This window comes from Physeter macrocephalus, chromosome 15, assembly GCF_002837175.3.
Source record: "Physeter macrocephalus isolate SW-GA chromosome 15, ASM283717v5, whole genome shotgun sequence".
In the NCBI taxonomy this organism is placed as follows: Eukaryota; Metazoa; Chordata; class Mammalia; order Artiodactyla; family Physeteridae; genus Physeter; species Physeter macrocephalus.
In genome coordinates, this window is record NC_041228.1 from 15,822,286 (window position 1) to 15,839,836 (window position 17,551).

Sequence of the window (17,551 nt, forward strand, 5' to 3'; positions counted from 1 at the left end):
GTATATATATATATATATATATATTTTAAGATTATTTTCCATGATAGGTTATTACAAGATATTCAATATAGTTCCCTGTGCTATATAGTAAATCCTTGCTGCTTTTCTATTTTCTATTTAGTAGTGTGTAGCTGTTCATCCCGTACTCCTAATTTATCGCTCTGCCCTCTCTTTCCCCTTTGGTAACCGTAAGTTAGTTTTCTCTGTCTGTGACCTGTTTCTGTTTTGTGTATAGATTCATTTGTATTATTTTTGAGATTCCACATATAAGTGATATCATGTAATATTTGTCTTTCTCTGATTCATTAAGTATAATATTCTCTAGGTCCATCCGTGTTGCTGCAAATGGCAATATTTCATTCTTTTGTATGGCTGAGTAGTATTCCATTACATATATATATATATATATATATATATATATATACACACATATATATATATATGTTACATTTTCTTAAGCCAATAGTCTGTTGATGGGCACTTGGGTTGTTACCATGTCTTGGCTATTGTAAATAGCGCTGCTATGAACATTGGGGTGCATGTATCTTTTAGAATTAGAGTTTTCATCTTTTCCAGAGTGGGATTGCTGGAGTGTATGGTAGCTCTCTTTTTAGATTTTTAAGGAATGTCTGTAGTGTATTCCATAGTATTTACATACCAATTTATATTCCCACCAACAGTGTAGGAGGGTTCTTTTTTCTCCACACCCCCTCCAGCATTGATTATTTGCAGACTTTTTGACGATGGCCATTCTGACAGGTGTGAGGTGATACCTCATTGTGCTTCTGATTTGCATTTTTCTAATAATTAGCGATGTTGAGCATCTTTTCACGTGCCTGTTGGCCATCTGCATGTCTTCTCTGGAGAAATGTCTACTTAGGTCTGCCCATTTTTTGATTGGGTTGTTTTCTTGATACTGAGTTGTATGAGCTCTTTGTATGTTTTGGATATTAACTCCTTGTTGGTTGTATCATTTGCAAATATTTTTTCCCACTCAGGTTGTCTTTTTGTTTTGTTGTTGGTTTCCTTTGCTGTGCAAGAGATTTTAAGTTTGATTAGGTCCCATTTGTTTATTTTTGCTTTTATTTCTATTGCCTTGGGAGACTGATCTAAGAAAATATTGCTACGATTTTTGTCCAAGAATGTTTTGCCTATATTCTCTTTTAGGAGTTTTATGGTGTCATGTCTTACATTTAGATCTTTAAACCATTTTGAGTTTATTTTTTTGTATGGTGAGAAGGTGTGTTCTAACTTCATTGATTTACATAAGGCTTTCCAGCTTTCCCAGCACCACTTGCTGAAGAGACTGTTTTTTCTCCATTGCATATTCTTGCCTCCTTTGTTGAAGATTAATTGACCGTAGGTGTGTGGGTTTATTTCTGTGCTCTTCTGTGCCATTGATCTATATGTCTGTTTTTGTGCCAATACCATCATGTTTTGATTATTGTAGCTTTGTAGATGGTCTTATCTGGGAGGGTTATGCCTACAGCTTTGTTTTTTTCCCCTCAGGATTGCTTTGGCAATTCTGGGTCTTTTGTGGTTCCATATAAATTTTAGGATTATTTGTTCTAGTTCTGTGAAAAATGTCATGAGTATTCTGATGGGGATTGCATTAAATCTGTAGATTGCTTTGGGTAGTATGGCCATTTTAACAATATTCTTCCAATCTAAGAGCATGGGATATCTTTCCATTTCTTTGAATCATCTTCAATTTCTTTTATGACAATGTGTTTTTCCCTGTCTTATGGGGATGAACATGTATAATCCTCCAGCCATATGCATTAATAATGAAAAGTAAATGCCGAACAAGGCCATTAAAAAAACCCCACAAAAAACATATTGCAAGGTCAAAGGGTGACCTGGAGAAGGAGCGACAAAGCCACTTTTTTTTGGCTTTTGCAGTGATTCCAGATGTCTGTGGATGGCTCTGGGCCCCAGTAGCACCCTTGTAACTGCTGGACTTCAATTCTCCTCTGATCTCTCCCGGGCTATGTAGCGGTGGGCAGGACTTGGGCTGTGGGAGCTGGCGGCACTCTCAAAGTGAGGCTGGGAAGATGCAGGACACCAAGGGCACACAGCCTGGCCCCATTGCCTTCCCCTTGGGCAGCAGGTCCCAGCTGCAGGTCGCTTCTACAGAATACCCTGCTCCCAGACACCCTCAGTTCACCTTTTTAAACGTATGTCCACAGAGTTCACTGCTGACCCCCGCCCCGCACTGAGTCTGGCTCACTGAGGATACTCAAATGTTCGTTAATGAATGAAAAACAAGAAGAGAGCACAGTGCTGTTAGAGGTGGCTGGTTACACAAGATTGATGACAAAGTTCACATTTCAGGTGGTTTTTTTTTTGTTTGTTCTTTTTTTTAAAGAGTATTACAGTGATTTTGACTTTGTGGCCTCTTGCTAAGCTCCTGGGCTTCTACCTGGAATCCTGCCACTTGGTCAGGGACATTCTGCATGGTAGAGAATCAACCGCCCGATGGGTCACTTAATCCCAGAGCACTAGTTCTTAGCTTTGGGGGAAACTGCAAAGTCACTGGGCCCCTTTTCTTATGGCCACTGTTCGAACGTTTCCACCAAGTGGATGTCCTGCCTCTCCCTGAACACTATACAGGACAGGGAACCCACTGGCTCCCGCAGCTGTCCCTTTCTATCTCGGCGACACCTTGGAATGTTAAAAAGTACTACCTAATTCTTCAGCAAAATCTGTTTCCCTATTACTTTCCCTTTGGGGAAGCATGAAACAATTAGAATTCTTTTCCCATGTGCTAGCTTTCTGTTCCTATTTCTCTCTACTTTTCCCTGTAGGGATTTCCCTTGGGCCCTGTGGACTTGAGAGAGAATAACACCGCAGTCCATGAGATAGAAAAGCAAGCACTGTGATTGTAATTTATTCAGTCTTATCTCAATCATATTTCTGAGTCCAACTTTCTTTTATTGGGAAGGGGCATGGTCTAATTTGAATTAGAACTGAGAAAAGGAAAACATGGTGACACGGAGAAAGAATAAGTAATTTCTCAGCGGATGAGGAAAATTTCACACTATCCTACATTATGTCAACTCTGAACATCCGGCAGAAGCTCTTTCCCTGCAGCAGTTTGGGGAGCCTCTGTGGTTGGGGAAATTGCTGAGACTTGTAAGTCAGGTCTCCCTGCTCGCAGAGAGGTTCAAAGGCAGAAGGAATCAGAGAGCCATTGGCTCTTCTTGTCCCTTTTCCATCAGTTGGATATTATCCTGTGGAGTTCAAATGGAATTGGATTTTAGACTCACTAGGCAGGCTCCCGACGAGGTTACGAGTGCAGGTTTGGGTCTGAATCCCAGCTCCACCGTCTTCTAGCTCAGTGACCTTGGACCAGTTCCTTTTCTGTGCTTCATTCTCACCAGCCATCAAATGAAGAAAATGATGTCTTTGGAGAGTTGTTGAGTTAACACATGTAAAGTGCTTGAGCAGTGCCTGGCACAGTAAGTGCTCAGCAAATGTTGCCCCTTGCCTTTGCCCCAGGCCCCCAACCCCTGCCCCAAGATGCACATGCAATTAATACCCCAAAGCATGAGTTTGTACCAGTGGGGCCCCAACCGAAACAGTCAACTTGGAAACCCAAGGTGGCTAAGTTCTCCATATGCAGAAGAATGTACAACTTCTGAGTTAGCATCCATTGAGCAGGTGTTGATGCTAATGCCAGGCCCCTGTTTTGGGGATTTCACTTATATTATCTCACTTGGTCTTGACAACAACAGAGTCTATTGGTAAGTACCATGGACTGAACTGTGTCCCACCCCAAATTCATATGCTGAACTCTAATCCCTAGTATGACTGTATTTGGAGATATGGGGCCTTTAAGGAGGTAATGAAGGTTAAATGAGGTCATAAGGGTGGGGCCTCAATCCAACAGGATGGGTGTCCTTATAAGACAAGGAAGAGACACCAGGAGGGTATATGCACAAAGGAAAGGCCATAGGACACAGAGAGAAGGTGGCCATCTACAAGCCAAGGGGAGAGGCCTCGCCAGAAACCAACCCTGCTGGCACCTTGATCTTGCACTTTTAGCCTCCAGAACTGTGAGAAAATGGATTTCTGTTCTTTAGGCCACCCAGTCTGTGCTCTGCTGTTATGGCAGCTAGTTGACTAACACAATAAGTATTAAGGTTGTAGAAAATCATAAAAAAGAATAAAGTAAAATGTATAGGCATGTGGGTGCTCTAGAATTTTCTACCATCCATCTTCCATATACTACTAGGGCAGAAAGGTCTCAACACCCAGACATCTGCAAGATGACTTTCCTTTTGCTCCTCCCTTGGGTATCTCAGAGGGTCTCAAACTTTGTCAACGGGGTCATACACACAGAATCACATATAGTCTTTATTGATGAGTTGAGGAGTTTCAAGGGAAAATTTGATGATGAGTCCAGGTAGCACTCTGGCTTTTAACTCTTGCACTTCTTTGAAGTGTGAACTCAGACAAGGCATAGCCACGATAGTCACCTTTTAGGTTCCCTGATGCACCAAGTTCCCCCCTGTCTCAGGGTCTTTGGGTGTGTGGTTTCTTCTGCCTGGACTGTTTCTCCTCTCCTCTCTGCCCAGCCAACTCCTACTTAACCTTTTGGATTTCAATTCCTCCACTGCTTGTTTAGGGAAACCTTGCCCAACCCGCTAAATCAGGTCAAATTGCCCTAATCTATATTCTCACAGTTCCATGCGCCTTTCCTTCAAAAAATCTTGTCACCTGGCAACATTTCCTTTTTGTTTGATGGAAGATTAGTTGGTCAAAGACTATGGGCTCCATGAGGGCAGGGACATGCTGAGCGCTGCTGCCTTCCAGAGCCTGGCACACTGCAGGCTTTCCACAAATACTGATGGATGAATGAGCCAAGGCACTTATTATGAACATCTCTGGACTAGTTGCTCCTTCTCCTTGGGGCCAGCATCCTTCCTCTGAAAAATGAGGGGCTTCGATTTCATTATGTTCCTAAGTCACTACAAGCTGCCTAAAGCACAGTGGAAATTCCTAGTGTGAGAAACTCCAGAATTAGGTAAAAGGAAGTGATAGCAGTTAACTCTCCAGGAGGTACCAGGGCAGCGAGGCTAAGGTACAGTCCCTGAGAAGCATCACCCAGTAAATAGCTAGTGATCGATTCTCGAACAGACCTTTCCCTCAAGCTGCCCACACACAGGGAAGGCAGATTGTACCCAGTTCCTCTCCCCTGATGGCTGTCATCTGATGGGACTAGTGAGTGATAGGAAAAAAAATGAGGAGAAGCAAAGGACTGAGGTACCAGATCCTGGATAACTGGAAGCCAACTATCTTTGTTAATTCTCAGGTTGTTTCGATAAACTGCTGTTAAGCATCTGTTCTGAATCAGGCACTGAGGGATTCAGAGGTTAATGGCCTATGGTGCCTGCCTTTAAGGGTCTGATAGGGGAGAGACAGGGAAATAGTTAATTACAACATTTTCATTTATCCATCCATGCATTCACATATCTGTATTGGATGGCTAATCTGAACAGATGATGGGGGTATACCCATCCTGGATCCTAAATTGTAGCCAGGATCCAATGTTGGCAGCCTTGAATATTTTAAGCAAGCTGAACTATGGAAAATATTTTTTTTCTGACATTTCACAGATTTACCTCTTCCCCAAAGCCATCCCTAATTCTCAGGAGATGGAAATTGTCAGAAATCAGGAGGCAGCAAAGTAGTGAATAGTTGTGTATTAGTTCCCACTCCACATAGAATTAAGAAATGACCGTGTCCTGTTGGTCCAGCCTGAGTGGTGATGGTGGTGCCACTGTCGGCAAGGTGGTGGGCCACGGTGGTTGGGTCAGGCAGTGACCTGACACATGAGAGGGGGCCTCCAGGCTCCACCAGCCGCTAGCTGAGGAACCCAGGGCAAGCATCTCTGAGCCCCTGTTTGGCCCTCTGTAAAATGGGGAAAGAGCCATACCTCTCTCAGAAGGTTGTCATGAAGTGTAAATGACTTAATAGATGTGCTGGGAAGAATGCTGAGCACATGGCATATACAAATAAATGGAAATTCTTCGTGGTAGCAGAGCCGGGCAATTCCGTCTGGCCAACCATCAAGGCATATGTCTGACATTCTCTGGCTCAAGTATTCTGACTCATTTTTAGGAAAGGAGGAGTTTATTTTTTGGCCTCTTACCAGGACAGATCTCTCAGTGGATGGCTCGATAATTGTTTGGACCCAGAGACTGAGTCAAGATGCCCCAATTCAAGGCTTGGGAAGGATTCCTTATCTTTGTGTCTAATCTCAGGGCCAGGGTGAGCCTGGACATTCAACTACTGTCCTGAGCCTTGCCAAGCTTCAGCCAGAGGAATTGGTCGGGGTGGGTACGCTTCACTCCTGCAGAGGAAATCCCATCCTAGAGTCAGCGCCCAGCTGCTTACCCAAGTTTTTTCTCACTCCCTCTCTCTCATATGTGCATCACATAACACCTTTCATGAAATCAAAACCATGCATCATTCCCAGGATTATTATATGTGTGGCAACTGCACTCAACTGCAGGTTCCTAAATAAATATGTGTTTAAATAAAGACATCACTGAATATTTATGAATTTCAAGAGACCCATGTGTTTGGTTCATAAAAGCTGTGAAGTGTTTGGAGAGGTTTTTTTTCCCCTTGAGGTTGGAAGCTTCCTTGAAGGGGTGCCTCTGTCGGGACTTGGGAGAACTTTTGGCTGCCGCCACCGGCACAGACGGCGGCCCCTTTCTCAATTCAGTGGCACCTGAAAAATATCAGGAGGCCCATTAGGGATATCGGATGTCACAGGTGTTGAGTAGATCTTAGCATGTCGTTTAGGAATGTTTTCTAGCACACACTTGTGGCGTTCACCATAAATAAACATAAAAAAGCGGTTCCTGGGTGTTCCTGTTTTCTGGAGGGCCTTGACTAGTTCCTACATCTCTGAATTATATGATGTTAATTCAAAAGTCAACTCTACAAACCCTAGGTATCTGCCGCCACGGGAGCAGGTCAGGGCTGGGAGGTGCTATCAATCAGAAATGGGGAATTTCTGTCGGAAATAAAGAGGCAGACACGGCATTAGGAAGAGTGAAGGCTCCGGAGTGAAACCGAGGTGCTGGCTGGGAGGATGTGGATAAGCTCCTTGGTTTCTGAGTCTCAGCTTCTGGTTTTATAAAAATATAGAGAAGCTTACCTCTCAGGGCCGCTAGGAGAATTGAATGAGACCATCTGTGGCCACAGCGCCCAGCCTCTGAACTCAGGAGGCCTTGCATCCCTATTTTTTATTTTAATAACTATACTTTACCCTACTTTATTTTGTTTTCTCCCTTTCTTTCTTCCTTTCTTCCTTCCTTCCTTCCCCCCTCCCTTCCTTCCCAAAGCTTCTCTTTATGGTTTCAGCATTTCTTCCCCCTTCTCCTTCTCTTGGGCCTCAGCTGGGGGTCAAGCACAGTGGCAACCAACTCAGATGGGTGCTGTCAACTGTTGGTGTTGGTATAGTTTGGGAGAGAAAAGATGGGGACAGGTGGCCTTGGGGGCCTCTGGGGGGCTGCCATCCCTAGATACCTCCCACTCAGCGATGTGCATCCAGAGCTCACTCTGGACACAGGAACAATTAGCATCCTTATATCCAAATTGAGCCAACACAACTGGTTCAGAATAACTTTTGCCTGCTGTGGAAAGCCATCAGGTTTTCTTTGCGTTTGCCTCTTCTCATTGTTTGCTGAATCCCAAACTCAACTTTCTGGCTACGCCAAACCTCTTTTGGTTCCTCAGCTGCACCATTCCTTTTCTTGTCTCTGGACCGTTGCTTGGCTCTTCCTTCCACTTGAAACACTCTTTTCCTTGTCTGTGCACTTGGCTAGCTCCTGAGTCAGCTGTCCCTTCCTCCAGGAAGCCTTCCCTGACTCCCAGCCTGGGTGCCCCTCCCGCGTGCACGTCTCCATCTTGCCACGGAGCACCCTGACGAATAAAGGAAAGAGCAATTTCCCCTCTTGTTGGTCTGACTGAGCTCCAGGTGAAGGAGGACTCGATCTTCTTCATCCTGCCCTCTCTAGTGCCTAGCACATTCGCCCGCACACAGTAGGTGCTCAGGACGTATTTGTTGAATTGAATTGAACCGAACTGTCTACTGTGTGGTAGGTGGAAAAAGCAGTAGCGTAGTAGACTTATGTTTATGCATCAGAAAAATCTGGGATGGAAGACGGGGCAAACTAGGAGCTTTCAGGCAGAATCTGATTGGACCAAAAAAAAAAAAATTGCTCCTTCATTTCAACAAAGGGGGATATAGGCTGGTTTGGTAGGGTCTTTTTTTAAAAATTGAATTTGTTACAAATTGCTTCTGTTTTATGTTTTGGTTTTTTGGCCAGTGAGGCATGTGGGATCTCAGCTCGCCGACCAGGGATTGAACCCGGACCCCCTGCTTTGGAAGGCGAAGTCTTAACCACTGGACTGACAGGGCAGTCCCTGGAAGATTCTTATAAGTATCCTGGTAGATTCTTATAAGAAGCAAGAAAATGGCCAGAGGGAGGATGAAACTGTTGTAGCCAGGTGGAGGCGGGTGGTTGGTGCGATGCGTAATGCCCTTTAAACCCTCCTATCACTAGCTCACCTTCCTCACCCCCAACCCATTACCACTTCCTCCTGCAAAGTTGGAGGAGAAAGACTTGATGGCGTTCTGTGATTGTCTGCCCATTAAATTGCTCTTTTAATAGCTGATGGAACCGGCTAAAATAAGGTTTCTAGAGGACTTTATTTGCCACGTGCCTCATTTTATTACTGAATAAATGAATTAATGAGGGACATGGCTGGCCAAAGTTGTCCGAGTTCACAAATAAAAAGGTATGGTAATTTCCAGGGCTCCCTTGGGGACCTTATCAATCATTCTAGAGGTTTTTACCTTTCACTATGTTTAAAGATGACATGGTGGTGGCGCAGGGCTTCCATTGCCTTTTAAGTGATCTCTGGAGAAGCCAAGCCGGGCAGATTGAAAATCGTGCATCTCCCTCCTGGTTCTAAGCTGCCCTTGGAATACTTCGGCTTTGGCCAAGGTAGACCTTTCCCTCCTGTATCGCTCTCTCTACCATACCCCCCCACCCCGCCCCCTTTTCTAAACTTACCATCAAGAAAGCTGCCATGCTTCAGGCCCTGATTCACACAGACCTCTGGTGAAGCACAAACACCAAGGGCTTGGGTGGCACGTCCCGTTTTGTGGATGACATGGCCATTAGTGACCATGGTAACCTCCCTTCCCAGGCTTTTGTGGCTCCACAGACCTAATTTACACCAGTCTCTTCCAGATTTGAAGGGGCTCTGGGGACCCCATCAGCGCAGCAACAAGCAGGGTTACTTAATGAGACACACAGGGGCACACCTTCCTTTAGCCGCGGCGAGGTAAATACCAGGTACTTTCAAAACCTTTCAGGTTAAAGGAAACAATCCCAAATTTTTATTCAGTAAACGTAGACACTTAGTCTTTAAAAAATCCAAAAAGAAAAGAAAAAGAAAAAGGAAAAGACATATCCTTTCATGTTTGTTTCTTACACCAGTGAACACAAAACAGGCCTTGTGTTGCGTTACCTTGTTACTAGACTTTAGAATGGACGGACCCCCAAAGGCCACAGGCAGTGATGCTGTCACCTATCAGCACTGCCTTGCAAATAAAAACATAAAACCTAGCAACACCTATTCTTCTTCCTTTGTCTTAAAAGAGCTTGAAAGAAGAACTCATGATCTGTGTCAATATCTCTGTACCCGACAACTGTATCGACTCTGGCAATAGAAAGAAAGAAACCCAGCCTCCTGCCCTGGCTCCCAGGGGACAGGTGGCATTACCTGTCTAGGCCTGGCTGGCCTCAGCAGGGACGCTGTCGGAGTCCGAGTCAGCCGGTTCCGCCGCACCTTCTGTTGCCGTCTGACTCCAGCTGTCCGACCTGTCTGAGACGGCGTCCTCCTCTCCGACCGTCACCTCCACCCAATCCACGATGCCCGACTCCTCGTTGCCGTCGCTGCCCTGGCCGTCCCGACTGTTGCCCTCTGATCTGTCCGAGGTGGCCTCCGAGGGCTTTGCCGGCAAACCGTCTCTTGCTTGCTCGCCGCCCGCTTTCACCCTGGGGCCCAGCTTCTCCAGGTCCTCTTCGCAGAGCTTTTTGGGGTCCTTGTGATATCGCGGACCGCCCTCGCTCCCGTTCTCCGAGCTCTCGGCGACGACGGCTTTTGCCGCCTTCCTGGACAGGGCGCCGTAGCCGTGATCATCCGCCACGCGCTGCTGCTGGTACTGTTCCAGCCACTTTAAGGTTCCAGTTTTTAGCAAGCATCTGTTCTCCTTGAACCAACGCACGATTTCAGTTCGGACCAGGCCGGTCTTGGCCGCCAGCTGGTCGTACTCCTGGGGGGTTGGCCACTGGGTTCTTGCAAACGTGCTCCTCAGGAGATGAACCTGTTCTTGATTTTTTGTAATTGCTGGTGAAGGGCTGGGCAAAGAACTGGGCACCTGGGCGCCGGAGAACTGGTCGAGTCGAGACAGAGCACCATTGGGGGCCACCGAGTCTGGGCCTTTCTTGCTGGACCCCATGGAATCCAGGACGGCCTGTTCCATGCTGTCCCGAAGCTTCCGCCTCTCCGAGAACCAGGAGTCGATCTCTCTCCTGCTCAGCTTGGTCTCCACTCTTAGCCTGTCCAGTTCTGCTTGGGTCGGGAAAGAGCTTTTCAGAAAGCTGTCTTCCAGGATTTTCACCTGACCTTGGGTTTTCTCTTTGAACTTCTGCGGGGCAAAGTCTGGGTACGCGTGGCAAGTGCGGCCGTGTCGGGAAGCCGCGATGGCCAGCTGGTCTTTGGCAAGGGATTCGCTGGTGATGTGGACGATGCCCCTTTGACACCGATAGCGGTGGTCGCTGAACCACTTCTTGATCTCACTCCTGGCGAGGCCGGTCACCTCGATGAGCCGGTAGACCTCCGCGTCGTCGGGGAACTGGCTCTGGAGGAAGCTCGCCTTGAGGTGCGCGATCTGCTCCTTTGTCTTCTTGCGGTCGCCGGCCGGGGTCAGCGAAGGGTTGGCCACCTTGGGCGGAGGCTCTGGCACTTGAGCGATGTGTGGGCGCTTGGGCTCGGGGGCAGCTTGGGGAGTCACTAGAGGTCTCTTCTGGCCGTGGTTGGTCACTCCGGCCACGGTGAGTGTGATGGGGGAGCAAGAGACGGTCGTTGGCCCGCTGGTCACCTGAGTCAGCACGAGGCTGGTCTGGCCGAGGATCTGGCACGGGAGCGCCGTCTGGAGGATGGGCTGTGACATCTTTGTGGGGGCCAGCTGGGCGGGCAGCACAGTGATTGTTGGGGGGACTGACTGGATGGTGCCATTAAACATCTTCTTCCGGGCCTCCTCCACCTCCTCCGGGGACCAGCTGATGCCATGCTTTAAGCGCTGGGTGGCAAACCAGATTCTGATGTGCTCTTCTGGGTGTTTGGAAGCAGCCGTGAGCCAGGACAACTCAGCCTGCGTCGGGTAAGGGAACTTGTTGAAGGAGTTGATCATGGTGGCGTTGGTGTCCAGGGCAGAGTTGTATTTGGTAGTGTTCAGCGGCACGGGGACCTTGGGGACAAGGTTGATATTTGGTGGGAGCTGGACAGAAGGCATAACGTGCCCTAACGTGTCCTGGAGGAGCTCCACGCCCCCGAGTCTTGAGAGGATCTCAGCCGCGTCTGTCACCAGGCGGGTGGTCCCTTCCACGTGGTTCTCGGGGGCGGCCTCCTCTGGCTTCTTGGGCACCTTCTTGGCATCGGCTTTCGGTTTCCCTGGCTTCATGATGGGGGTTTTACTCACCGAGATCCCAGGGTCGTTGTCCCCGCTTCCGGGGCCGCTGGTGGTGACGGACGTGATGCGGTTGGTGGCTTCGACGGACTGCTCTAAGACGGTCTGATTATTGCGCTTGATGAGCTTCAGCTTGAAGTTGGTCTCCCCGGGGTGGAACTTGGAGTTGTGGTCAGACAGGGAGTCGTACTTTTTGGTTGTGAAGTTACATTCGGCACACACGTAGAGCGGGTTGAGGATCACGTTGGGGTGCTGCATGTCAACGTGCTCTGTGAACTCATTCAGGTTTTGCGTGGAGTAGGGGCAGTATTTGCATTCATACCCACCTTGGAGTTTTTTGGATTGATTTTCCCCTGTAGATTTCACCTCTATCACTTCATTTTCTTTGGAAGCGTTTTCAGGTTCTGCCGCCCAAGGGTCCTTGGCCATTTCGGGCTGTGGCGTGCCGATTCCTTTCTCTTTGGCCCTGTCTCCTTCCTCGGGCACGTCTTGTTCTACTACCTGTGATGCCCGAACCATGCATGGGGTTGTGGATTTTCGTTTGCTCGCCATGCTGTCTGTCTGTGTGCAATGGCTTATTTGGGGGATGGGGGCGGGTAGGGCAGGGGCAGTAAAATTTTTGGAACTCCTAAGATAAAAGGCTTTTGGCTTTATGCCCCGCTCCAATGGCTTTGGCTTCACGTGAACGCTGAAGTCTGGTGCTTGAGTTTCCAGAATGACTTCAGTGCAGAAGACTGTAACTGTTCCAATGGCTAAACACAAGAGGCAGCATCATATCTGTGGGACAAGAACAAAGAGAGTGTCAGTGTTTCCTCACAAGGCAAAAGAAACTAGCATTTCTTTCTGAGTTGCTCCCGTGACCCATCCCAACTGGCACCCAAAGCAAATACCCAGGTGCGCACAGATGGTGTGCGAGTGGGTACTCCTAAAAATGAAAGATCACATTCTTCTTCTCTTCCACTCTCTGGGAAGGTCAGTGGGAACGGGCCAAGAGCAAGCAAATGAGGATGCAGGTCACTCATTCATGTTTAGAGACCAAGGGATACAGAAAAGCAACAAGGGCACTGAGATCTTATGAAGTGGTGGGTAGGGTGCTGGAGGGAACCTTGCAGTGAAGTGTTGGCTGGGTTCGCAAGCTGCTTTTATGGATGGTACATCAGAAGCAAGATGCTTGCCTGGGGCTGGCAAGTGGAATTGATATAGGAGTTAGAAAATGGATATGAATGTTTCGTTTATTATCATAAAGGTAAAATCACTATAGAAAATGCAGAAAAGTCATCAAAGTATAAAAAAGAAAAGCATCACCCCATATATCATAGTTCCTTCATTTCACTTGAACATTTCCCATTTTCACAAACTTTGAGCGAAAGCATGATTAAAAAACGGCTGTGTATGGGCTTCCCTGGTGGCACAGTGGTTGCGAGTCTGCCTGCCGATGCAGGGGACACGGGTTCGTGCCCCGGTCCGGGAAGATCCCACATGCCGCGGAGCGGCTGGGCCCGTGAGCCATGGCCGCTGGGCCTGCGCGTCCGGAGCCTGTGCTCCGCAACGGGAGAGGCCACAACAGTGAGAGGCCCGCGTACCGCAAAAAAAAAAAAAAAAAAAAAAAAAAAAGGCTGTGTGACATTACATTGTGGGATATACCAGACATGATGTATTTAGCCATTGGACTTTTGTTGGACATGTATTCCGAATTTTTGGCTCTTCTCGACAAAATTGTAGTCACTACCCTTAGTCCTTATTTCTGAAGTAAAAGCACTGGGTCAAAGGAGGTCAACATTGTACATTCTCTTGATTCATACGGCCGAGTTTTTGCATCATTTGGCCTTTTCGCCGGCAGTGAATGAGTGCCCGATTCACCACTTAGCTTACATGAAATATTACCATTAAAAAGCCTGGCCAATTAGATATGGGAAAACTGCTTTAATATGCTTTGGTGCTTCTCTTGATTGCTTATAAGGGTGAACAGTTTTCAAAGATTCACTTGCCATTTGTATTATTTTGTGACTTGTGGATTTATGCCATTTTATTTTATTTTAATTTTTTTAAACATGGGGCTTTTGCTTTTTTAAAATTTTATTTATTTATTTATTTTTGGCTGTGTTGGGTCCTCGCCTCTGCGTGTGGGCCCCCCCAGTTGCGGCGAGCAGGGGCCACCCCCCACCGCGGTGCGCGGCCCCTCCCGTTGCAGCGCACTAGCTCCAGATGCGCAGGCCCAGCAGCTGTGGCCCACGGGCCCAGCTGCTCCACGGCATGCGGGATCCTCCCGGACCAGGGCCCGAACCCACGTCCCCCACACTGGCAGGCAGACTCTCAACCACCGCGCCACCAGGGAAGCCCTATGCCATTTAAAAAAAACATACTTTATTATTACTTTTAAAAATTATTTATTTATTTATTTTGGCTGTGCCGGGTCTTAGTTGTGGCACGCGGGATCTTTAGTTGTGGCATGCGGACTTCTTAGTTGCAGCATGCATGCGGGATCTAGTTCCCCGACCAGGGATCGAACCCAGGCCCCCTGCATTGGGAGTGCAGGGTCTTACCCACTGGCCCACCAGGAAGGTCCCTATGTAATTTTTATATTGTAATGCCCAGTGGTTTTATTATTAATTTATGAGTTCTCTCTATATTAAAAACATTAGTACCTTTTAATATTTGTTGCAAAAATTTTCCAGTCTGTCATTTACCTTTTAGTTTTGCATATGATACTTTTTCATGTTTTACAGGTAGAAATTTTTTATTTTTAGGTGGCAAATTTATCAATCTTTTTCTCTTATGGTTTCTTTCACTGTGATTTTACATTTAGAAGGTGATCCCCTGCTTTGATAGCTGAGACCTATTATTCTATGTTTTCTTAGAGTGTTTTGGCTTTATTTTTTACATTTAACTTGTCTGGACTTGACCCGAACTGATCTTGGGGTAAGCTGTGAGATACAATTCTAACCATTTTTCTTGAAAGTTATCAATTATCTCAATAGCATGTATAGTGTTATTTATTTCTCACTAATTTGTGAAGCCACCTTGGCCATACATTAAATTTTTCTATATACTAGGGTGTTTCTGGATTATCTGTTCTGTACCTCTTATCTAGCTCTTGACCCTTACACTTATGCTTCACTTAAATTTTTTTTTGTAGATTAGAGCGTGTTTTAACATCTGGTAGGGTGAGTTTCTCTTTATCATTCTTCTTTTGCCAAATAATTCTGGGTTATTCTGATCACCTATTAATGTAAATCAGTTCTCATGAATCAGAATCATCTGCAAAATAAAATTCTGTTAGAATGTGGATTGGAATTGAATTAAACAAATATTAATTTAGGAGTACAGGAACAGTTTGCTTACTATAAGGTAGGTTATGTTAACAGAACCCCAACGGGGCAAGTGATGGGCTGGACCACGCTGAGTATCTAAATGCACGGGCTTCCATAGAGGATGGCCTTTCATTGTGTGTTTGGAAACAGGGGTAGCCGACATGACATCTGGGGGAAAGGGGATGGAGGAGATAGCATATCCTCTCCCGTCCCTCCCACTGGCCTAGGTTTGAGTTCCACTGAAGAGAGGGCTCAAGGCAGAAGTAATGGACTTATTTTCAAGAGCAACCCTCTGGGACTTGGGGCCCCACTTATCTGCTTAGGGGGTCAGGTGACAAACCTGTGCAGGACTCGGGGGAGGGGCATTCCTCCCCTGTGAACCCAGAAACGGCTACGCTGAGGCATTTTCATGCCGGGCAATTTCTTTTTTATTTTTTTAACATCTTTACTGGAGTATAATTGCTTTACAATTGTGTGTTAGTTTCCGCTTTATAACAAAGTGATGCTGGGCAATTTCATCAGCAGGTGGGTGAGGGTCCCTCAGGGCACTGGTGAGGACAGGAGATGGCACAGCAGAGCAGAGGGGAGCTGTGTCTTTTTGCTGACAACACCCAAGTTGACATGTTTAGCTGAACATCAGACTCTTGATTTTCCCCCTCAAACACGGGTCCTGCCCCGTCCCCCCACCATGTCTACAGCTCTTCATCTCCATCTCTATGGCACACTCAGGCCAAAATCCTCTTTGCCTCACCCCCAAATGAGTCCGTCAGCGATCCTGTTGACTCTGTCTTCAAAATAAACCCAGTATCGGACCACTTCCATCTCCCGTCTGGAAGCCTCCCACAGGCCTCCTGCTTACTTCCTCTCCAGAGCAGCACAGGGGTTTTCTTTCTGCTTCTTGATGGGCTTTATTTATGGTTTGAAATTCATTTTGGTACTGAAAAGCACTTAAATGTTAGTTTTTAATCTCTAAAGGTTTTTTAAAAATCGAAGTATGGTTGGTGTATAATATTATATAAATTACAGGTATACAATGTAGTGATTCACAGTTTTTAAAAGTTATACTCCATTTATTTATTTTTATTTATTTATTTTTTTTTGCGGTACGTGGGCCTCTCACCGTTGTGGCCTCTCCCGTTGCGGAGCACAGGCTCCGGACGCGCAGGCTCAGCGGCCATGGCGCACGGGCCCAGCCGCTCCGCGGCATGTGGGATCCTCCCGGACCGGGGCACGAACCCGTGTCCCCTGCATCGGCAGGCGGACTCTCAACCACTGTGCCACCAGGGAAGCCCTGAATTGTGATTTTTAAAAGAAAGGGAGCAGAAGATGACTTTTCTTTTGCAGAACAAAGAAATTGTGCAGGAACAGGTGCAGGGGAGAGAAGAGACTTTTTCCACAGAAACTCCTTTATCTAGAATTATTTAAATCTGTTGACAAGTGAGGCCAAGAAATGAGCCAAATTTGTGGTGAAATATCCTAAAAGCGTTTGGATGTTCTAAGAACTGTGGTTCAGAATAGACGGTATCTTCTAAAACGTATTTGGCAACCAGGGATGCAAACCACAGCAGATTAAAAAGAAGGGAAGATGAAGGAAGGAAAGAGAAGGGTGGGGAGGGCTCAGAAAACAGTGAGCCTTTGAAGAATTCCTCTCCCAAGGTCCTCCCAGTGAAGCTGCAAGAACCACTGCCCTTGGAAGAATAATCCGAGCACAACAAGGGGGTGAGTGTCTGCAGAGCAGTAGAGAGTTGGCGTCTTGTCTTTCTGAAAGTCTGTGAGCCACCAGTGAGGGGACCAGCGCCACGAGGCCTGCTACTCGCCGGCGTGAAGGCTGCGTATTTCTGGCCAAGTCTTCAGGTTCAGGTGTACACTTGCCCAAGTTAGCAAAAATAAAAAAACAAATGAATGCATGAATGAAATGCACGTGAAAACTCCGACACAGCCCCTTCCGTGGCGGGTGGTGAGTATCCCAGCAGAGCGGGCCTCGCCCTGGGCCAGTTTCCCAGCGGGTCTGAACCGCGCGCAGGCACATTCTGTACCGACCTGAAAAGACTCCACTTCAAAGCAGCACCGAGTGCTCCCCAGGCTGCTCCAGCCACTGCGCTGAGGGCCCAGCGGTAGGTGGGGAGCCTCAGAGGCAATCCCTGCCCTTGGGGGGCGTGGCCCGAGCAGATGAGAACTAAACACCATTGTGTTTAAGATCCTCGTGCCCAGGAGAGGAGAGGTGAGAAGTTTCCTTCCTCTAAGACTCTTCTCCATCACGCCTCTTTCTGTCTTGAATCCCACCCCTCACAGGACAACTAAGAGCATCACACGTACATGTTACATGCAGAAGGAGCCCAAACACCAAGTACAGACTCTTGCCTCCTTTGCCTGTTTTTGTGATTGACTGGATTTTTTTTTTTTATTTTATACATTTATTTATTTTTGGCTGTGTTGGGTCTTTGTTGCTGTGCACGGG

The 17,551-nt window shown here is 47.0% G+C and overlaps 1 protein-coding gene across 12 annotated transcripts in view; it reads right to left on the reverse strand.

Annotated features, from left to right (window-relative positions):
* ZHX2 (zinc fingers and homeoboxes 2) overlaps nt 1-17,551 on the reverse strand; it is a 182,777-nt gene that overhangs the window by 7,720 nt on the left and 157,506 nt on the right. For 10 of the 12 annotated variants that reach the window (XM_028500436.2, XM_028500435.2, XM_028500427.2 and 7 more), the window contains one exon: nt 9,814-12,559. In XM_028500436.2, the coding sequence (XP_028356237.1) occupies nt 9,818-12,334 (2,517 nt within the window). In that variant the 5' untranslated portion in view covers nt 12,335-12,559 and the 3' untranslated portion in view covers nt 9,814-9,817. Of the gene's footprint in view, nt 1-7,852; nt 7,942-9,397; nt 12,560-17,551 lie in introns of those variants that run through there. The other 2 variants (XM_028500432.2, XM_028500429.2) reach the window with 2 other exon arrangements.